This window comes from Zonotrichia leucophrys, chromosome 1 (assembly GCF_028769735.1).
Source record: "Zonotrichia leucophrys gambelii isolate GWCS_2022_RI chromosome 1, RI_Zleu_2.0, whole genome shotgun sequence".
NCBI lineage: Eukaryota > Metazoa > Chordata > Aves > Passeriformes > Passerellidae > Zonotrichia > Zonotrichia leucophrys.
Window position 1 is genome coordinate 25,132,278 of NC_088169.1, and position 19,274 is coordinate 25,151,551.

The 19,274-nt window shown below is 38.6% G+C and overlaps 1 protein-coding gene across 3 annotated transcripts in view; it reads right to left on the minus strand.

Annotated features, from left to right (window-relative positions):
• The window catches only part of COL4A1 (collagen type IV alpha 1 chain), a 121,024-nt gene that overhangs the window by 41,570 nt on the left and 60,180 nt on the right, over positions 1-19,274 (minus strand). For all 3 annotated transcript variants that reach the window (XR_010439627.1, XM_064708994.1, XM_064708991.1), the window contains exons 3-19: positions 11,855-11,944; positions 11,720-11,764; positions 10,159-10,203; positions 9,990-10,052; positions 9,835-9,888; positions 9,661-9,687; positions 8,229-8,312; positions 8,054-8,116; positions 7,408-7,443; positions 6,813-6,854; positions 5,095-5,184; positions 4,460-4,495; positions 4,255-4,314; positions 2,066-2,110; positions 1,792-1,845; positions 1,285-1,326; positions 26-119 (exon numbers count right to left, since the gene is read on the minus strand). Coding sequence is in view for 2 of the 3 variants with exons in the window: in XM_064708994.1 (XP_064565064.1) it covers positions 26-119; positions 1,285-1,326; positions 1,792-1,845; positions 2,066-2,110; positions 4,255-4,314; positions 4,460-4,495; positions 5,095-5,184; positions 6,813-6,854; positions 7,408-7,443; positions 8,054-8,116; positions 8,229-8,312; positions 9,661-9,687; positions 9,835-9,888; positions 9,990-10,052; positions 10,159-10,203; positions 11,720-11,764; positions 11,855-11,944 (970 nt within the window). In the remaining variant the exon portion in view is untranslated. The remainder of the gene's footprint in view (positions 1-25; positions 120-1,284; positions 1,327-1,791; positions 1,846-2,065; positions 2,111-4,254; positions 4,315-4,459; positions 4,496-5,094; positions 5,185-6,812; positions 6,855-7,407; positions 7,444-8,053; positions 8,117-8,228; positions 8,313-9,660; positions 9,688-9,834; positions 9,889-9,989; positions 10,053-10,158; positions 10,204-11,719; positions 11,765-11,854; positions 11,945-19,274) is intronic.

Here is a 19,274-nt window from a genome sequence, read left to right on the forward strand (position 1 = left end):
TAAAAAGATGAGACAAAATACATACCTTTTTCACCTTTTTGACCTTTCAGTCCAGGCAAACCTGAAACTCCAGGGTCTCCTTTTTGACCAAAGGTATCTATTGGTCCAGCATCTATCATCTAAATCACAGGACAAAAACTAGAAACATGCAACTGAGCCATCATATCTCCCCCATCTTCATCTGATGGTACAGAGGCCATCTTAGTTTTATTGACAATTTTCAGCAGTTTTGATTATACTTGTCATTTCATCAAGTGAGGATTGTAGCTGCTAAGGAATTACCAGAGAAAATAAGTATTTCCTATTCTACTCAAAAGCTTTCATATCAATGTAAGGATTAAGTGGAGAGCTTTTATAGCATCTTCCTCAAAAAGAATGATGCCAGAAAATCTTAACATGGTCTAAGAACCAATGCATCATTAGGTCTGTGTTACCTTTTATTTTAAAATATTATCTAGCCAATTTTTGCTAACATTGATCTGAGCTCAATATACAGGATGCTAATATTTACAATACAGTATTCAGGAGGTATGCACAATTTTCCAAACCAAATTAGCAGATGTTGGGCATTTGTTGCCATAGCTGGGAAGCAGCGCCACCAATAATCTATTTGATCCTGACTAACCCTATTTTTTAATTGAAGTGTTAAAAAATTGTTCCCCTTGTTACTTCTTATGTATAAGAGCCAATTTCTGCTCAGGGACTCAGTGGACATTAGTCATCAAGTGGTGAGCAATTGCACTGTGCATCACTTGTCTTCCTCAGGTTTTATTCCTCTCTCTCCTTGCTATCTCCCATTTCTTCATGATTACTACTACTACTACTACTAGTAACTTTATTTTTATTAATAACTTGTTCTTATCTAATGAATTTTACCTTTTGCCTATTCTGCTTCCCATCCCATGCTGAGGAGGGACAGTGAGTGTGTGAGCATCTGTCTGGTGCTTAGCTCCCACTGGGTTAAACCACAGCCCTAAAACTGGCAGATTTACTCTTTTGAACTGTCTTTTGGGTACTGTGTACTGAATACCAATGCTTATAATATTCACAGTCCAAAACACTTGAAGAGAGTTCCTTTCTCAAAATTCAGACGTACTTTAAAGAACTGCACCCAACTTTTGCTTCCATTAAGGAAAAATATGGACATTACTGAAGAGAACAAGATCAGACTATTCATAGTAACTCTTTTTTTCTTCATTGTTTGAGCACTCTGACTTTCACAAAATTTATTTTTATTTTATTTTATTTTAAGTTTAAAAATAAATAAAAATTTATTTTACTTACTCTTCCTGGAGGTCCTGGAAGACCTCGGTCCCCTTTGTCACCCTAAATCAAAATAAAATTTATGTCTTAAATCCAGATCAGATTTTTTTGCCAACAAATTCAGATTTCCTCAACAAATGAATACTTTGATACAGATTTAAATAACACCCACATGGTGAGTACCTGGAATGCTATAATAGCCAGCAGTAGTAATTAGTTTGCAAGCCTGTACTGGTTTGCACAATTTGAAGAGAAACTGGAGGTTTTAGGGAAGTACACTTGCACCTATGCTGGCTGGACAAAGAGCTTGTGAAAATAAAGCCTGTATTAAACAACACAGATAAGAGATCTAAACTGGGGGTATCTTCATTTTTACTTTTCACTGTCTCTGAATAATGACATGCAGCTAAGCAACATTCAATTAATATTGCTTTATGTGCATTCACTGCCTTAATGCAATCAATGAACACACCACAAAAGCTGTTAGCTCATTCTGTGTGAAGGGAAGCAAAAGCTGCTACTACTCACCTTTGTGCCAGGCTCCCCAGGTCGTCCTGGAATCCCAAACCCTCCAGGCAAACCCTGTGTGGAGAAGGCAGTGAAACCAGAAGAGACAAATATAGGTGGATCTTAGCTGTAGCAGCAGCAAAGTTTAAAAATTTTAAAAGTCACAAGTCACAGAAAGCAACTACTTCAAACAAAATAATTCAGAAGGCTAGAAAATATCAAGTATCTATAATACACAGACAGTTGTTTGTTTTGAGTGTAAGAAACAGTACTGGAAAATGAGTAAAATACATACAGGTTCTCCTTTCAGTCCTGGATCACCATCTTTTCCAGGCTTGCCCTGTAAAACACCAAGTTCCACTCTGTTTTAACAGACAACCACATACATTCAATTTCTGAACACAGTAGGTGGAATACTAGAACAAAATTATCACTATTGCAATGCATTAATCAAAGAGAGCTAATTCAGCTAAAAGAGCAGAGGGTACAAATGGTGACTATGCCTAGTGCTTGTATTACCCCACATCCTCCAAGATGCCAAATTAAATAAAATCCTGCAAATCCATTCCCAGATTCAGAAATAACACAGATTTCCCTGTCACACAATCTTCTAGACAAAATATATCTACAGCACAAGAAACTGGAACCAGATGCATCTTTTTCCTTCACAACAATCCCTTTCTATATATAGGCTCCTCAACTTCACAAAACATTTTTGCATGGATATTTAGTGGTTCAGTTTCAGCAGAAGGGTAGGAGAGTGGCCCTCTATCAGACTGTGTGGTCATGTAGTGGTAAATTCTCTTCCTTCAAACTGAAATTCAAATCATAAGGCAGATGATACAGTAGAAATTCAAAATTCCTTCCTCCAGAGTAAAATTACAAATATTAGCCCACTGGGTCAACCTACAGAGGGGATAAGATTCCCTTGAAGCAGTCAACAACTATGTGATAAATTACCTAGATGGACGAACCTACTTTTCAGCATTTTTCTTTCCTCTGCACCATAAAAGGACTGGGACATCAGCTTGTAGCCTTTCATTTGGTGTCCCAGTGCTTAGATTGTATGTGTAGCATAAGCAATACGAATTTGTCCCATAAACCCAAAGAAATGTAGGCACTTAATATACAAAGTAAAAGTGCATGTAATTCAGTCTAAAAATAATCCCATCAGTTTAGGTATAAAGATTTTGTCTTAATGCAATCGAAGGACATAAATGATAGCACAAATGAGAATAGGCCACCCCCATTAAGGTGTGCAGCTATGGGCTCTTATAATGAAGGGTTACAAGTAGTTTTTAATGATTAATTAAAACTTTGATCTGCAAAGTCAAGCGAGTCTTCAAATACACACTGTAATCAGAATTAATAATATAGTTTAGTTTCTTTGAACTAGAACATCAGATTGTAACATCTGATCATCTTTCAGGGCTTAGCTTAATTTCAGAAGTAGATATGATTTCCTGAAAAAATATATATAAAATATATGAGAAACTTAGTTGAGAGAGCTCTTCAGAAACTGAAAATTGTACTTTTGATAAATTCAGATGCTCTGGTTTTGTCAAAAAGCTCTAAGCCAATATATCTCCATTCCTCCAGTTCAAGCTTGCATTTACAATAAGAGTAAAAATACATATATGATAGAAAAATAATCCCATCACATAACTTTACTGAAAAGTTAATAGGACATATGACTTTGAAACACAGTAGAAAGGGAGAGTTTTCTTTTTCAGATGGAAGTACAAGTGAATGCCTATAGGTGTGCTGGGCCTATTCATTTATCAAGACCCACACCTCAAGAAACATAGAATTACTTAGAATACTTTAGATACATTTGAATGTAGAAAAAAGTCCAGTTTTGCTACCTGCTCAGCTATGAAAGATATAGCATGACTCATGGACAAGTTCTATGGATGAGACTATGATATGGGTCAGATCAGACACACATAACAGACCTTATGTCCTCAAGCATCTACAACCAGGCTAGAAACCAGCAAGCAAAAGGATTTCAGTCACCTGAATTTTTTTCTCCTTTCAATTTCTTTGTACAAATCTCTACCCTCAGGCTAAGCAGGCTTATTTTTTCAACTGCACATGAGAGTATTTGAAATAAATTCAACATGTTCCATTTAGCACTCCTACAGAGTGATTATTTTTCTTTGCATTTTCTTCCGTTCTGGAATGACTTCTGTTGCACTCAACGTGGGGCTGCTGACTTCATCTTTCTTCAGTTGGGATTAATGTGAGTTCTGCCTTCACCTTGATCACTGCAAGCCACTATTAAATGTCCTTAGTTAACTAAATATTACATACTAACATTACTGTATGTTACTACTACCTTGATTGTACACCTGTTCTAGAGCAAAACTTGTTTGTTTGAAATATAGCAAATTTGCTGTTTAACTAATGGTTACTAAATTTAGTTAGCTAATGGAAACATACACTAACTGCAATTATGATATTGATAAAATTGAGTATACTTACACGTGGACCAGGCTGCCCAGGTTCACCCTTGTCTCCTTTGAAACCTGAACCTGGCAATCCCTGGAAAATAAATAGTCATGAGATTAAAAATACTACCAAATTCCAAAGCAAATTTGCTTTTAACTAATAGGTATAAAGATATTCAGTGGTATTAGCAGAGTCTTTACAATTTTTATTGTAGTAAAAAAAAAACCTCAATACTCACTGGGATTCCCTGTTCACCCTTTTCACCTGGATCACCCTAATGAAATTATTAAAAAAAATGTAAATTAGTGAACAAAAACTTAAACATTATTCATTTAGGTTGTAAATAATTCTTCATTTCAGCAAAAGCACATTTCATCCTGTTCTTCATTTCAAGAGCTATGCCTAATAGTATGATATGCAAGAATTTAGACAAAGGTCAAACGTGAATCCATTACGCTAGTTTGTTTTACTAGTATATATTGCTTTGACTGCTTAATTCAATAATTGAAACATTCATTAGCACTAAGATTTCACAAATGTGTGTATGAAAAGTTGAGTATATGCTACTTAATTCAAATCTTCTGAATATTTTTACAATATCCTATCCTTACCAATCCTTCTTCCTCAGAAAGTCATTTGCTGCTTACTTATTTATGCAATTATTGATGCATTTACCATCTATTGTGTATTTTTTAGAGAGACTTCTAGAATGAAAATTAAAACTCCTCCATAAAGTAAAGCAGGCAGAAATTTTTGAAAACTTTGCTCTGGGTGACTTTGTATTTTCTTTTTCCTGCGTCATTTCTATTTGCTAATTCCTACAGATTATACTTTAATGAAAAGTACAAGAAGTTTAATCATTTAGTATCTCACCTTTTCTCCCTTTATGATTTCACTCCCTTTTTCTTTCATATGAGGTGCTGGTCCTGGGGGTCCTGGGGGCCCCTGTACCCCTTGTTCTCCCTGTCAATAGCAAATCCAGAATTGTCCATTGAAAACAGAATTACACTGAGATCAAATATGGCTAAGACCAGTAACGTTAAAGAGAACTAGCACTTGCTTTTAAAAATATAGCTAGATGGTTTCTTTAAAGATTCTTTTTTCAACAAAATCAGCAAGACAAAGGGTTACAGAAGTCACTACTGTGTAACTGGTTACCAACAGAGACTGCCCTGAAGAAAGACCTCCGAATCTACTCTTAAGGTCAAGACTGATTAACCCAATACCACAAACTTATCTAAATAATTACAACAATGGTACCTCAGTTTTATAGTGCCTCCTTCAGGAGGAAGGAAATTAGGAGGAAAGAGGTCAGGTACAGAAAGTCAATGGCTAAAGGAAAAAGTTACCCAAGTTTATAGTGCTCCAAAAGTTTTATGGAAGTCCATAAAGGCCAACTTCAAGATGATAACTGTGGATGACTTTTTTTAGTCTGCATGTGTCCGTTACAGGGTCAGAGCATCACCTCCTTCTATAGTGCAAAAGCTCTATCTTTAACAGTAAAACACCTCTGAACAGACTCCATAAATTTCTGTCAAGCAGTAATGCACAGCAATACCAGTTATCTTTTGCTAAAGACAGACCTGAGGATTCCAGGAAATCTCCACACACTTCTATGTCACCTTTTCCAACATTTTTCAATAAATTTCATGATAACAAATTAATTTCAACAATGTGTCATGTCACAAAAAAATCTGTCCTTCAGGAATATTGACTCAAAATCTATCAATAAGGTGGTGGTGGTGGTGGTGGTGGTGGTGGTGGTTAAAAAAACAGAAACCAAAACCAAAAACATCCTACCTAAGTAATATAATTTACTTACACTGCAAAAGCCCTCTGTCAATGACACTCATGAAAAGCTTCTGGAGAAGTGCTCAGACACATTATGAATTTACTGAATAGCCCTTGAATGCATGCAGTTCTTGGCTCCCACAAACACAACATAAGGCACTTTAGCCTAGACCTCTCAGTGTGAGAGGTGACAGATTAAAGCTGACATGTATTACCTCCCATTTGATGCTGATTAAGAGAATAAATGGGATTCTGGAGCACATCTCTTGGCTTAGACTCACTCAAAAGTAAACCAGTCTGTGTGCTCTGAAACCTCTTCCTGGTTGTGTCAAAACACAATAAAAGGGGACAACTGAAAGATCTCCTTCAAATGTGTGCATGACCAAACCAAAATAAGGCAGACAAGCTTTAGAGTCCTACAACAATTAATTCTGATCATTCTGAACAGTACATTAAATCTCATCCCTTAGAACTAAATTGATTTTTTAAAAATCTCATGGTGAGTCCTCATACACAGAATAAATGTTTCAAGATCTGCCCACTGCAAATTAAAGCAGCTTTCCAGGCACAGCTGGAAAACAGGATGGCGACCTAAATTAACGTCAGGTATAACATCAACATTAATAAATGTTGCTGCTCATGACTTTTCATTTAGGTGTAAGTTACAGATTTACTCAAGTCTTCCAAAAATCACAGCACTGATTTTCTCCACTGATTGATTTCATGAGTTTTCTTCATTTAACACTAAGTATCAAGAATATTTCTGACAGTTGTTTTCTAGAAGTTTACTAGAGACCTACCTTTTCACCTTTGGGACCCTGAAAGCCCAAGCCCATGTAGCCCTGAAAATGTAAATTACACACACTTAGTCAATTTTTTTTTTTGCAGTGCATACATACATACAGATGAACATATGAAGGTATTATGTACTTGTCAAATGCTAAGGGAGAATATAAAAGACAGAATATGTCTTTTAAATGCATGTGTGAAATAAATAAATAATCATGTCTTAACTCCCCTGCTGTTTTTTAAGCCCTGTGTCACAGCAACTGGTGAAAAATCAGATTGAAATTCATCAAATAATTTTATGGTCAATATGCTCTTTTACCCAACACTTTGTGAAAATGTGGAAATGACACTTTAAAATTAATTCGAATAACCAGAGAATGCTGTAATTACTACTGATTTGATTAAGTGAGATAACAGGGCTAGACCAATTTGAAAAAAAAAAGGGGTAAAAATCTCTCTTTATGATGTTCATTAAGACACAGAAATAGGTCCCAAAGTATAAAAAAAACCCCATACCTTTAGGACCACTACTTTCCAGAGTTTTGAGGATCTGGTATGCAAAATAAATAAACAAATGGACTTAATATTTGTATTAAAGAGTCTTACCTTCTCTCCTGGAAGTCCTGGTGGCCCTGGGGGACCCTACAAGACAATACATTTTAGCATCCTCATGTATAGACTACACTTAGTGAAATAATGTCTTATTCCATGAGAACAGCAAAAAGGCAGATCTTTTCATTAAACCCAGTAATTTCATTTTGCTCTTGCTGTGCATAATTCACAACTTAGAATAAAAAATCGTAACAAAGAGAATCTGAGATATCTCATTAATTATTATAATAACAAATAGATGAATATGTGCTTTCACAGTAATGCTCAGTGCTGCTACCCACAAGAACAACCTCAGCAAAAGTTTGGATTTTGATCTGGATGCTTGGTATGTAGTTTATTTTCTATAAATTAAATTGGGGAAGAGTGGAAAGGACGACCAAGGAGAGTTACAGTCTCTCCCCCACAAAAATACCCTCCAAGAGTGCAAGAAGAGAAGAGGACTGTAGGAGCAGCTGCTACTGAAGAGCCATGTTGCCCAGTAATTTCTGCCATGGTAGAGTTCAGAAGGCTGAACATGAAGTCTGGAATCACACCTTATCCTTCCCAAATCCCAACCAAGATCTGCTACACACAGTTTCCTGAACATTCCTGCAATAAAGATCTCGAAGTCAAGTGCAAATGAACATGAAAGGAAACTTACTGGGTCTCCTGGAGGGCCCATTGGTCCCATTGGCCCCTGAAAACCTGAAGCTCCAGGTGGACCCTACGAAAAATTAAAATGACATCATAAGAAAGTGATATTTACATGGTAATTTCATGATACTGATACAATTTTAGTTGAAACTCACTGCTATTCCAACATCATTTTAACTTACAGGCAGTCCAGGTTGGCCAGGAAACCCTTTTTCACCTTTTAGCACACCAGGAGCTATAAGACCAATCACTTCACCCGGATCTCCCTATAATAAGAATGGAAAAAGTGTAAGTCTTGAGCATAAATTCAAATACATTCAAACTCACCAGGAGAGGAAAGCTGTAGCTATTCATGCTTTGGAATCATTTGGAAAGCTGACTTAAAAAAAAATCACCTTATTTCTTTTAATTCAGCTAGAAATCAGCTCATAGAGATATTAAAAGTTAAGACTTTAATTGCCAAATGTACTCTAAAGCAGCCTGAAGAGATTTCAGTACCAAAACTACCTTCATTCCTCATTTCCTGTATTGTAATGGGTAGTCAGAATGATTTTTCCATGAAATCTATCACTCCTACAGTGTCACCACACAACTGGATCATATGGCCTGGCTGCTGAGAGGAGTGATAACCTCACAATCTCCTTCCCCCGCTGAGATCTTCATGCTTACACCCAATTTTGACATAAAGGCCATTTATGTGTTCATTTTCTTCAGGAAAGGAATACACTTTAGAAAGTCTTTCTTTAGAAAATTATTCTGATTGCCATCCATTTCTTTATTTTCCTTCTTTTGAGAGAAAAAATCATATTTCTCCTGTGTTTTTGTACAAAGTTACAATATGGTAAGTGATTTTATTTCAGTTCCGTACCTATGCATGAATGTCTAGGGAAGAAGCATCTGAGTACTTCAGTTTCTATAATGAATCAGTTCTTTCCATGTGAGAGTATGAGAAATTGATATTTTAATAACTTGAGTTGTCATGTCATTACAAATTTGAGATTACTTTTAGACTTATATTTAGCTTACAGTTCCAGATAATATCTGTTCATTTTAAAGACAAAAGGCTCTTGGATGTCATTCAATGCTTCATTCTCCAGTTCACAAAATGCACTCAGATACGTACTTAGCCAGTCTGATTTTTTGTCTATATGAAAAATGTCTAGTATGTGTTGGATGATTCTCATGTTGTGGGTATATGTAGGACCTTCTTCCACAAACATCATCCATGTGAAACTTTTTAGATACATGAAATGCCAATATAAAACCAAATGTTTGAATTATAAAACCTATCCAAATTTTTATACCCAACTGGGTGGCCACCATAGTGTTTATGCATAATTAATGACACGTACTGCTTCTTTTCTGCTGTAATCCATATAACATTTACCTTTTTAAGACCTGCATGGAACAACACATATGTCCAATTGTTATAAAGTGCGGAGGTCACCCCACTATCCTTATTTAGTGAGGTGCAAAACAGAGTACAAAGTGAAACAAGGCAATAAAACTTTTCAGTCCTTAAGTAAAGACTGCTGCTAGTCTTAAAGGGTGTAGAGATCACACAAATTCTTATTGTTAGAAGCAGAATAGAAATACTCTAAGAGTAAAATGTACCTTCATTCCAGGAGGTCCTGGAGGTCCCTATGAAAAAACAGACATAGTTGTTGTTACTGCTCCTCAATATTGTATACATCACATCTTAAACTCAATATCATTTTCTATGGATACATTTGCATATCAAGAGTCAGCCTTAAAACAAGTGAGTGAAGCAGGAAAGAATCTACTTACCATACTTCCAGTCTGTCCCGGTAAACCTGGGGGACCTACTGGACCTCTTTCACCCTAAGGAGAACAGAAAAATTGGTTTTGTTTAGGGAACATTTGCTTGAGGGGTTTTTTAACTTCAACACAAAGATGCTGTTATAAACATATGCAAATGTCACCTTTGTGCCATTACATCCTGGAATGCCAGGTGGACCAGGAGGGCCATCTTGTCCAGGAATGCCCTACATGAAGAGAAAGGAAAGAAATTAGCAATATTAGTAATAATCCAGACCAGATCCAGACTAAAAGTTTGATATTCCTTGTAAAAACCATATATTTAATACATACAGGAAGGCCTGGGTTTCCTGGGAAGCCTGATACTCCTGGGGGCCCCTGCAATTGAGAAAAACACAAACTGAAATGACAAATCCACAAAACAGCAAGGACAAGCTGCAGCCCAATTTGCATCTCCAATGCTGACAGCAAAAATCAGTAGCATTTAAACTTTCTTGACAAAATATCTCTAATCTTCAAAATCTCTTCAATATGTCACCTTAGTAATGAACAACTGAAAGTAACCTTTTATATTTCTTTAACTTTTTAAGCAGTAAGAACTAGATCAGAGCCTCATGTAGAGGTAAAAAGGAATTCACAGGTGTTCCCTTCTCAGAAACATTGTTCCCAAAATGAAATTTACTGTAGGCATCTCTTCATAGCAGAAGATAATGTTAACACACTATAAAGATGCTTCTCTGTCTTTCATACTCTTGAGTGTATCAATTCATTCTTACTATCAAAAATCCTACCAGCTGAGATAATTCTTTCTCCTTGAACAGCTTTCCAGTGTAATGAATCAGGCATTTAAGTTGGCACATAATTTTCATACTCTTATCTTACTCATCCATGCAGCATTTCCTAAAACATGTATTATGAAGCAGAAAAGATGTATGGGAATCCTGAGCTCAGACAGCGCATTTGCTTCTTTCAAACTTCATAATTGCTAAAATACATTTTACTTACTCTGCAGCAAACAAATACATTTGCCAGGAGGTGCCAATTTACATTAACACTCAGGATACCCCAGGTCAACATGAACATCATGGATTGAAATATGGATTTCTTGATCTAGCAGAATATCCTCTCTGTAACACCTCATAAACTGCAGTTAATTCAGTAAATCTTATTTGCTGCAACAACTGCAGGCAAATGGAGAACAAAACTGAGATGGCATTTTGAGAATTGGTGAGCAAGAAGGTATAGCTGAAAATGTCTGCATCATTACTGGCCAAGTCATTTGAATCCTCTTTCATCATGACAGTAGGAAATGTGAAAATTCTCAGAAAGAGCTTGGCACCCCAAAAAAACCCAACAGGTATGGCCCTGGCCAACACAATATATTAAAAGAAGTGCTATATAAGTGCCCCATTTAACAGAAATGACAACAGGAAGATCACAGATATTCAGAGCCTCTTCTAGCAAAGTTAAGAAATCTTTGTCCCTGGCTTTAATTTGCTCTGTATCTTTTCAGCACATATGTGCTCATGACTGTGTCAGCTTCTCTGCTGGAGTGCTTCAAGGGTAGATGGCAAATATAAAGAAGAATTTTGAAAGAGGAAATAAGGTTGGTTCATTCTGAAGCTGGAAAAAAGCCTTTTGGTATGTCAAGAAGATTTGGGAGGCACACTAAAACCAGTGCTGTTGACACAGTGATAAGTATCAGGTAACAATGCAAATTAATAAAGGTACTGGCTGCCCAATGCAGCAAGAAATTCAAAGATAAAAGTGAGAATTTTGAAATTATTGTGCAGCTCAAGAGGATGCCATTCATTAACTCAGAGACTTCCTCTTGCAATTGAAGGCAGCCAAACCCAAAGACATCAGAATTGCAAGAAAGTAAGACAGAACTCACTCTTGTTCCCTTCGTTCCTGGCAGTCCTGGTTCTCCAGTATCACCCTGAAAAGTAAAAGAGAAAGCTTTATCTTTTCTTGAGACAGCAATTTAGGGAAATCTGATTGTTTTGAATACTAAAGCTGAAGCTCTTACCTTAAGCCCTGGTGGCCCAGGGGGACCCTCAGGTCCTTGCATTCCAGGAAACCCAATCACACCCTGCAGTCCCGGCAAGCCTCTTTCTCCCTGTAGAAGAAAAACTAATTAGCAACTACACAACTGAAGCTCCTTCTTCAAGTAACTCACATATCCCATTTCTGTGCTCAAGAAACCTGGTAAGTGGCAAGACGCTAGATGTGAAAGAAAAGAGTTCATGTTGGTACTTGAAAGAAGGATTATAATAAATAAAGAAATATTCATATTCAATAAATTTAAATAATAGTTTCAATATTAGGTTCAATAATAAATTGGCAGGGGCTGAGTGTGGCAAAACACAAAAGCACTCTTCAAATATTAGTTAAACCTTTTTTCCTGGATAGCACTCTTCATAGCAGATTTATTCTCCTGGTAACAGGAAGGTCACTTTACCTCTAATAAAACCTACCTGCATTCCTCCAGAGAGGCTGCTAAGTCCCAGAAGAAAATCTAACAGCTCAAATCAGCAACTAAATTTCTGAAAACCACAAATATCACTGTTTGGTGAACTAGTGTATGAATGGTAAACACCACTCTTCTAATACACAGCAGGTTTTGGAGACCAGATTTGTCACTTGTACTTGAATTTCAGGGTGGTTCAGAAACAGGGTGCTTCAAGATACAGGATCCTCCCAAGAAGCTGAACACAAAACTACATTTGTATATGTGTTATCCTTTTGATTCTCTTTTCATGTTGTATGGGACATCTGTACTGTCCCTCTCTCTATAGTTCCAAATGTATTTAAATCAGATAAATGTAGAGGCAGAAAACCTATCCACATTCTAGATCAATATTGCAGCTATTATACATTCAACTATATTTGCACTCCCACTGAAACCAACAGGAACACTATCTGAATAAAGGATGCAAAACCTACACGTAGGGAGAGAGGGGAAAATGTATGCATGTCAATCCCTGGAAACAGCAAATCAAAAGCCAATGATTCCATGCAGGAAGTAACCAAAGTTGTCCTTTCAAGGCTTGATATGAAACGAGCAGAAACACTTCATCCTGTCAAAAACTGTGGGAATATTGGATGAATAAAAGGTTAGTGTGAAACTGAAAAGAAGAAGTTTTACAAGTTTGGACAACAGCTAAAAACATGGCACCTGCATAAGAAACTCAAAACACAGCCATTTTCAAAGGATTGCAAAAAGAAAATAAAATTAACAATGTTCAGAACACACATAAAAGGAGAGTCCAGAGACTTAAGGATTTTCAGTGAAACAGTGACAGATGAAATTGCATCTCGTAATTAACAACCAATTTAGTATTTGATTTCAGGATGGCAATTAGGAATAAACTTTTCTCCTGTTTGCTGAGGACAAAAATTCCCAGAAATATGCTGGCTACTTAGAGGTCAGCTGAGGACTGAGCACACATGAGAACATTGGAGTCTTGGAGAGCTCATTTGTCCAGGAAGTATAACAGGCATCCTGCAATGAAAAAGTTATGACATGCAGACAGAGGAAACTGAGTGATAACCAGCAGACATGGTGCTATAGTGTCAGAAGATGAGAGGAATTGGAAAATTTGTGGAATTACTGGGCTGATGTTGTTTCTTAGTTCCTTGTCCAGGATTTTGTTAAAATGAAGAGACAAGGGGAAAGGGACATTATTGATGGGTATGAAGAGCAGGGCCAAGAAGGGAGGGAGAAAACTCAAACTGAGATGATAAGAGCACAAGGGAGTAAAATCAAAAGAGCATTAATTTATTTAAAATTCCTGATAGAAAAAATTATCCTGCTGCTTCTCCTCTCCATCTCCCCACAAAAATAAAATTTTCTGTATAAGAGTACTTTCTGAGGCAAACAGTTCCTTGAAGTGCTGAAATGGCATGACCTCCTCTATTTAATTCCCAATATTCTTTATCATGGTTTGAGAATTCTTTATTTGGTCTGAGCCAGATCTGAAGCAGTGAGCTAGACCAGAAAACAAAGCAAAACAAAGCAAACATCAGAACAGCTGGAGAAATATGTTTCTAGGTCAGCTGTAGAGGTACAAAGTCCAAGTTCTAAAGTAACTAAAATTGTTTTGAAAAATATTTGAAGGAAGAATGCATCATGATGGAGGTCTCTGAACGAATGTTGAAATAATTAACAATCTGAAATATATCTGTAAAGTTAAAGAGTTTAACATAAACCCATACTTTGACTGGCTAATTTGCACTGCTGTCACAAGCATTCTTCATCAGTTGTTCTGCCATTCAGACCAGAATTTCCCACTGAATCCTGGGCACTTGCTCTCATGACCTGCTGTGAGATAGGCTAAGGAAGAAGACACCCAAGTACCTACAAGAGGGTCTTCCACTGCTGCAGGAATGTACAATATGTGCAAATGAGAAGAAAATGAGATTATTTTGACAGCCACAGAGAAATATGCCCCCTGTGCACCATAGGTGACTCACATAAGCAATGTGTAACACGGCTCACACCACCTGCACTCAGAAGTTCTGCCCCTGAGGATTTCACTTTGAACCACTGCACCCTGCAACGCAGAAAAATAGTCTTTCCTCCATCCTTAAGGGAAGTTAAAACTGAGCTTTACAGATCAGACTTTCACTTGGTCCTTTTGACCATTCTGGATCTGTAAAAGGGCCTGTAAATCACTTCCTAAGGGAATGACTGCTTCAGCTGGCCAAGGAGGTTACCTAAAGGCTTAAAATACATAAAAATTTGCAACCTCTAAGGCAACTATAGTCAGTTCTCTTAAGGCTATCTTCAACCTTCCAGGCTGCCCTGTCTGAGGGGTAAAACAGCTGGAGGAGCACAACAAGTCACTTTGAGCTAAGATACATTGAGGTTTCCCTGGAAACATTTTTATTTTCCTACTTAAACTGTTAGGCCAAGAAGAAAAACAACTGGCTATTTGTCCAGAACTTCTGGACACCCAGTCAAGGTACTGGATGTTCCAAAGCCTGGAAAATATAACTCCTGAGCACGTGGAGGTCTGTACCACCCCAAAGCCTGTAGACTCATGATTTCTCTTTCTGGAACTGAGCTCATTTTTTTTTCAAGAAGGAAGGAAACATAAAAGAGACTGAACATTTGAGAGCTGCTGGATCCCTCTCTGCATGCAACCTGTAGGGAATCATGGACTTACACACTGCTAACACCTCTCCCTCTACTCTGCCTTCCCAATTGATTTTACTGCAAAGTAAGCTCAGGGTAAATAGTCCAAACTAAAGATTGTTCGTAAGTCCAAATTTCTGCAGTTTTAGGCTAGACAATTAATAGGATTTTACTTCTCTATGCCACCCATGGACACTCAGAGAAGTTAGGGCAACCTATTCCACTGAAATCCAGTAAGAGACCTTAGGGATGCCTTCTGGGCTCCATTTCCTTTCTTTAGTCCAGGCATCAGTCTTCTTCTTTGTACTACAGCCTGAGAAAACTAATGGTGCCTGCATTTGTAAGGACAAACAAATAAAGCTTTTACTTCAATACTTTTGTTTGAGTTAGTACAAACTTCCACATTTTTTTTTTTGCATCAGTGATACTACACTATATTTCAGTAAAATTCAGAGTACCTACAGTGAACAAGACAGTACAGAAACTCTACATCCTTAAACTGTAAAATCCTATGCTAATGTCACTGGGTAGATCAGACCCCACAGACCACTGAGGTAACAACAGTCCCACTGCTGCATTCCTACCTGAGGTGGCTCACTTGGAACTTTGAGATCACAGGGAGCTATCACTTGTTATGCTGTACACAACAGACATAAGCATGTCCTGAAGATGCCTTGACCTTGCAAGGAAACACTTGATCTGCGGCATCCTTCCCCTGCTGGTTCCTTCCTTCATTCAAATTTCCAGCCAAGCAGCCCAACAATAAAGTGCTTGTGATACATTCATGCTGTAACTCATTAGGCACATACACTGCATAAATTGGCAAGCACCAGGTCATCACTGCTACCCCACTTTTTTTTTTTCTCAGCTCTGAGATTTCTAGCTGTGATGCATGAAGAGCATGAGACTCTGACTGCAAGGGTTATGTATTGTTCAAGTTCCAATATTCACAGCTGCAAAATCTTGGCAAGTAATATTGAAAGAGCTTCTGCTTCTTACAAATCAATTCATGAGACTCAAAAATTGAAACAGATGTAACCATGTCATCTGTACCTCTGCTGATTCAATGCAAGCTGTCAGAAAGCACAAAGGAGAACACATTACTCAGCTCACAAAAATGAATATTCTGCCACTCAACTGCTGAAAATGTGGAGGTGCTACGTAAAAGACAGCAAGTGCTCGGTCACCATTGTACTCATTTAATAAGCAAAATGTCTGTGTTAGCTCAGCTTTTGTGAAATTCCTTTGCATTAGGTAGTTCAAATTAAAATTGAATAGACTTCTAAGCAGACATGAACCTGTTAAGAGCTGAACTGCATGACCTGATGGAGTTTTTTTCTGACACCTACCCTTCCAAATTAGCCATGAAATGCTGTTTGGCACATGGAACAACCGCAGATTGCTAAGCAAGAGAGTCACATAAAGTAAGTCATTTCAGAAGGTTCAGCTGTACTATATCAAGGGCTGAGGGGGAGGAAATAATCACCACCCCATTATAAATTATTTCCCCTATTACTTTGCCTAGGGACTACTGGACTGGGAGGTTTTAGGCTTGAGAGACTGGTAACATGGATATAAATCAGCTGCTTCCCAAAGTGTGGGCTCACAGGGTGTCTGTGTTTGTACAAATATGATGTTCTCAGGCTCTCCTGAGACACAGGAACATGGTGAATAATAATGTGTAGATCTTCCCAAAGCCATTTGAAAGATGCTTCAATTCTTAACATTTGCCTCTGCCAGAGATCCCCCAGCAGCTGAAACAGCAGGACAGACACGTGTCTGTCCCTCAGCTGGAAAGGCATACAGCTCAGTCTAAGGGAAAGATGTCACAAGGCAGCTCAACTGATCTACCCAGCAAAGATGGCTCTTCTTTTAAAGGGATGGTGCCACCTCACCCTTCTTTACATCACCTGGTATAATTCCCTCAGCCAGTTCAGCTCACTAAATTTACTCCCTTTTCTCTCATGAGTGAGCTTGGTCTGGCCTCTGTGAGCTGAGCCAGGTGGCGGGGCAGCTGCCAAAGCCCATGTGAGGAGCACACAGCAGGACACAAGGACACAGGTGGAATGGAGCTAGAGCAGTTTCTCACACCAGCACAGTGGGGTTTGCTGGAGCTCCTCCACCACAGCTCCCCAGCTGTGCCTTCACTGCAAGGGAAACTGAGCTGGGAGCCAACAAACCCTTGGCCTTGCCAGAGGGCTGTCTTCAGACCACTGTCACTGCTGACTCCAATGTGTTATAAACTCAGAATTCTTCCCACAAACACACGTGCTACCCTGTTCCCAAAAGTTAACATTCAGGAACTGAAATTCTACCAGGGGCATACTTGGCAAAGAAATGCAACTGTTTCAAGATGTAAACTGGTAATGAAATTTCCAAACAGACTTTAAAAAAAAAAAAAAAAAGCCTGATTGTTAAGAGGAAAAGCTGCCATTCAAAACAGTCATCACACCTTGATGCTCCAGTGTGACCTCATGAAATCCCCAGCAATGGACTGCATGGTTTCTACCCAGCCCATCCCCAGCCCCGTGAGAGGTGAGCGCAGGGTCTGTATTTGTTCCTTCAGCTGATGTAACTGCAAGCACTCAGTGAATTGGCTCCAAGGTGTTGGACCAGTAATTACAACAATTACAGCCCACAGTGGGAAACAGCACTGTGCAACCTGAGTGTGGCTCTCAAGTCACAGTGTTTCTCTCAACACTCTTTTAAACATGTGTTAGAGAATTGTAATTGGCTCAGTGTTACTCAGTATTACATTAGAGAAGACACAGAGAATAGCCAATTCTTTATTAAAATGGTATTTTTAACCACCAGAGGGAGCACTGGCCCGGAATATATGTCAGGAATAAAATAAACATGTACAATAAATGTCATCTGTTTGTCCTCAGCTGCACTTAGCATTTTTAGTATTTTATTGAAAGTGTGAGGTGGATATCAGTCAAGCAGAATTACTGCTATATGCTTACAGGAGATGTGTCCTCAAATGCACTGAGCATGTTTGACATTACAAAATTCCCACTGCACATTCTTCAGCAGAATCTATCTGCACCACAGCTATACAGTTCTGGAGCCACACAAGTAACAAGCAATTAATTACACAAACATAACTCTGCAGACATGCAAAGAATCTGTGTAGGAGCTCTGTAAAGATCTTGGCTCACCCAGAAGTTTTGGAGCCGAGTTCCTGACAGTAAGTGGAGTGGAAGAGGTGCTAAGGCAGACAGAGGGAGGGGAGAGTCAGCAAAATCTGGATTCTTCATTGCCAGGAAGTATCTGAAAGAACTCAGTCCCATGAAAACACTAGTGCAGCATTTTTGGCATGGCCAGCAGAAGGAGCAGCCATGACAGTTTCACATTGCCAGGCTGGCTGAGGCCCTGAGCAACCTCCAGCACTACCAGGGCTGCTCTACACCACACTCTGACATGTGTGACAACAAAGGGCCACCCCAGCAGCTCTCGGGGGACCAGAGTGGGGACCAGCACTCTCTTCCCCATGACCTCTTTGCCATGGTGTTCACTCTGCATCTCCTTCTCCCTCTGCTCCTCCCCAGTGACTTGCTCCTGTGGGACTCCCCCAGTGCCACAGCCAAATGGGCTCTCAGGCTGCATTCTGAGGGGAGGACACTGGCAAGCAGCTATTTATGGAGCAAAAGCCAGTGCTGTACCCTTAATTCACAGGAACCCATACAGGTTCATATACCATGGGGCAGGCACCCTGATCACCAAATCTCACTGTGTTTTTCCACTCCCTGGCAGGATTACTCCTCTTACTATGAAAGTATCCTTTCTCAAGGGTCATGAATTCACAACACTGGGGAACCTCTGCAGCTTGATCCAAGATGAGCCCAAACCTCCAATAGTGACTCCATTGATATAAACATGTCATTAGAGGGCTTTTCAGGTTTAAGGTTAAGGGACTGAGCCTGGGCCTCTGCCTCCTAAAGAATGCTTAGACCAAACATATTTCTGTGGCACCTCATGGCTGTACAGAACATTCCTCAGGAAGCTGCTAAGTGTTTCCCAGGAGTATAAAAATAGAAATAACAATCTTTGATTATCCTTTCCCCTACATATCAGTATCTATGTGCTTAGCTGGTGCTCAAGTGCATGGATATACAGTGTGTCTCAAAGAAATTCAGAAGCTGAATAGGAAGTAAAGTGAGTGAAGTAAAATTAACATTCAGAAGCCAATCACGGCTATTATTTAATCAGTGCTAAGCAACTGGTTTCCTCATCAATTGTATCAACATCATACAATTTCAGTTAAACCAACAATAAGTAAGAGCAGCTCCCTACATAATTCAGAAGT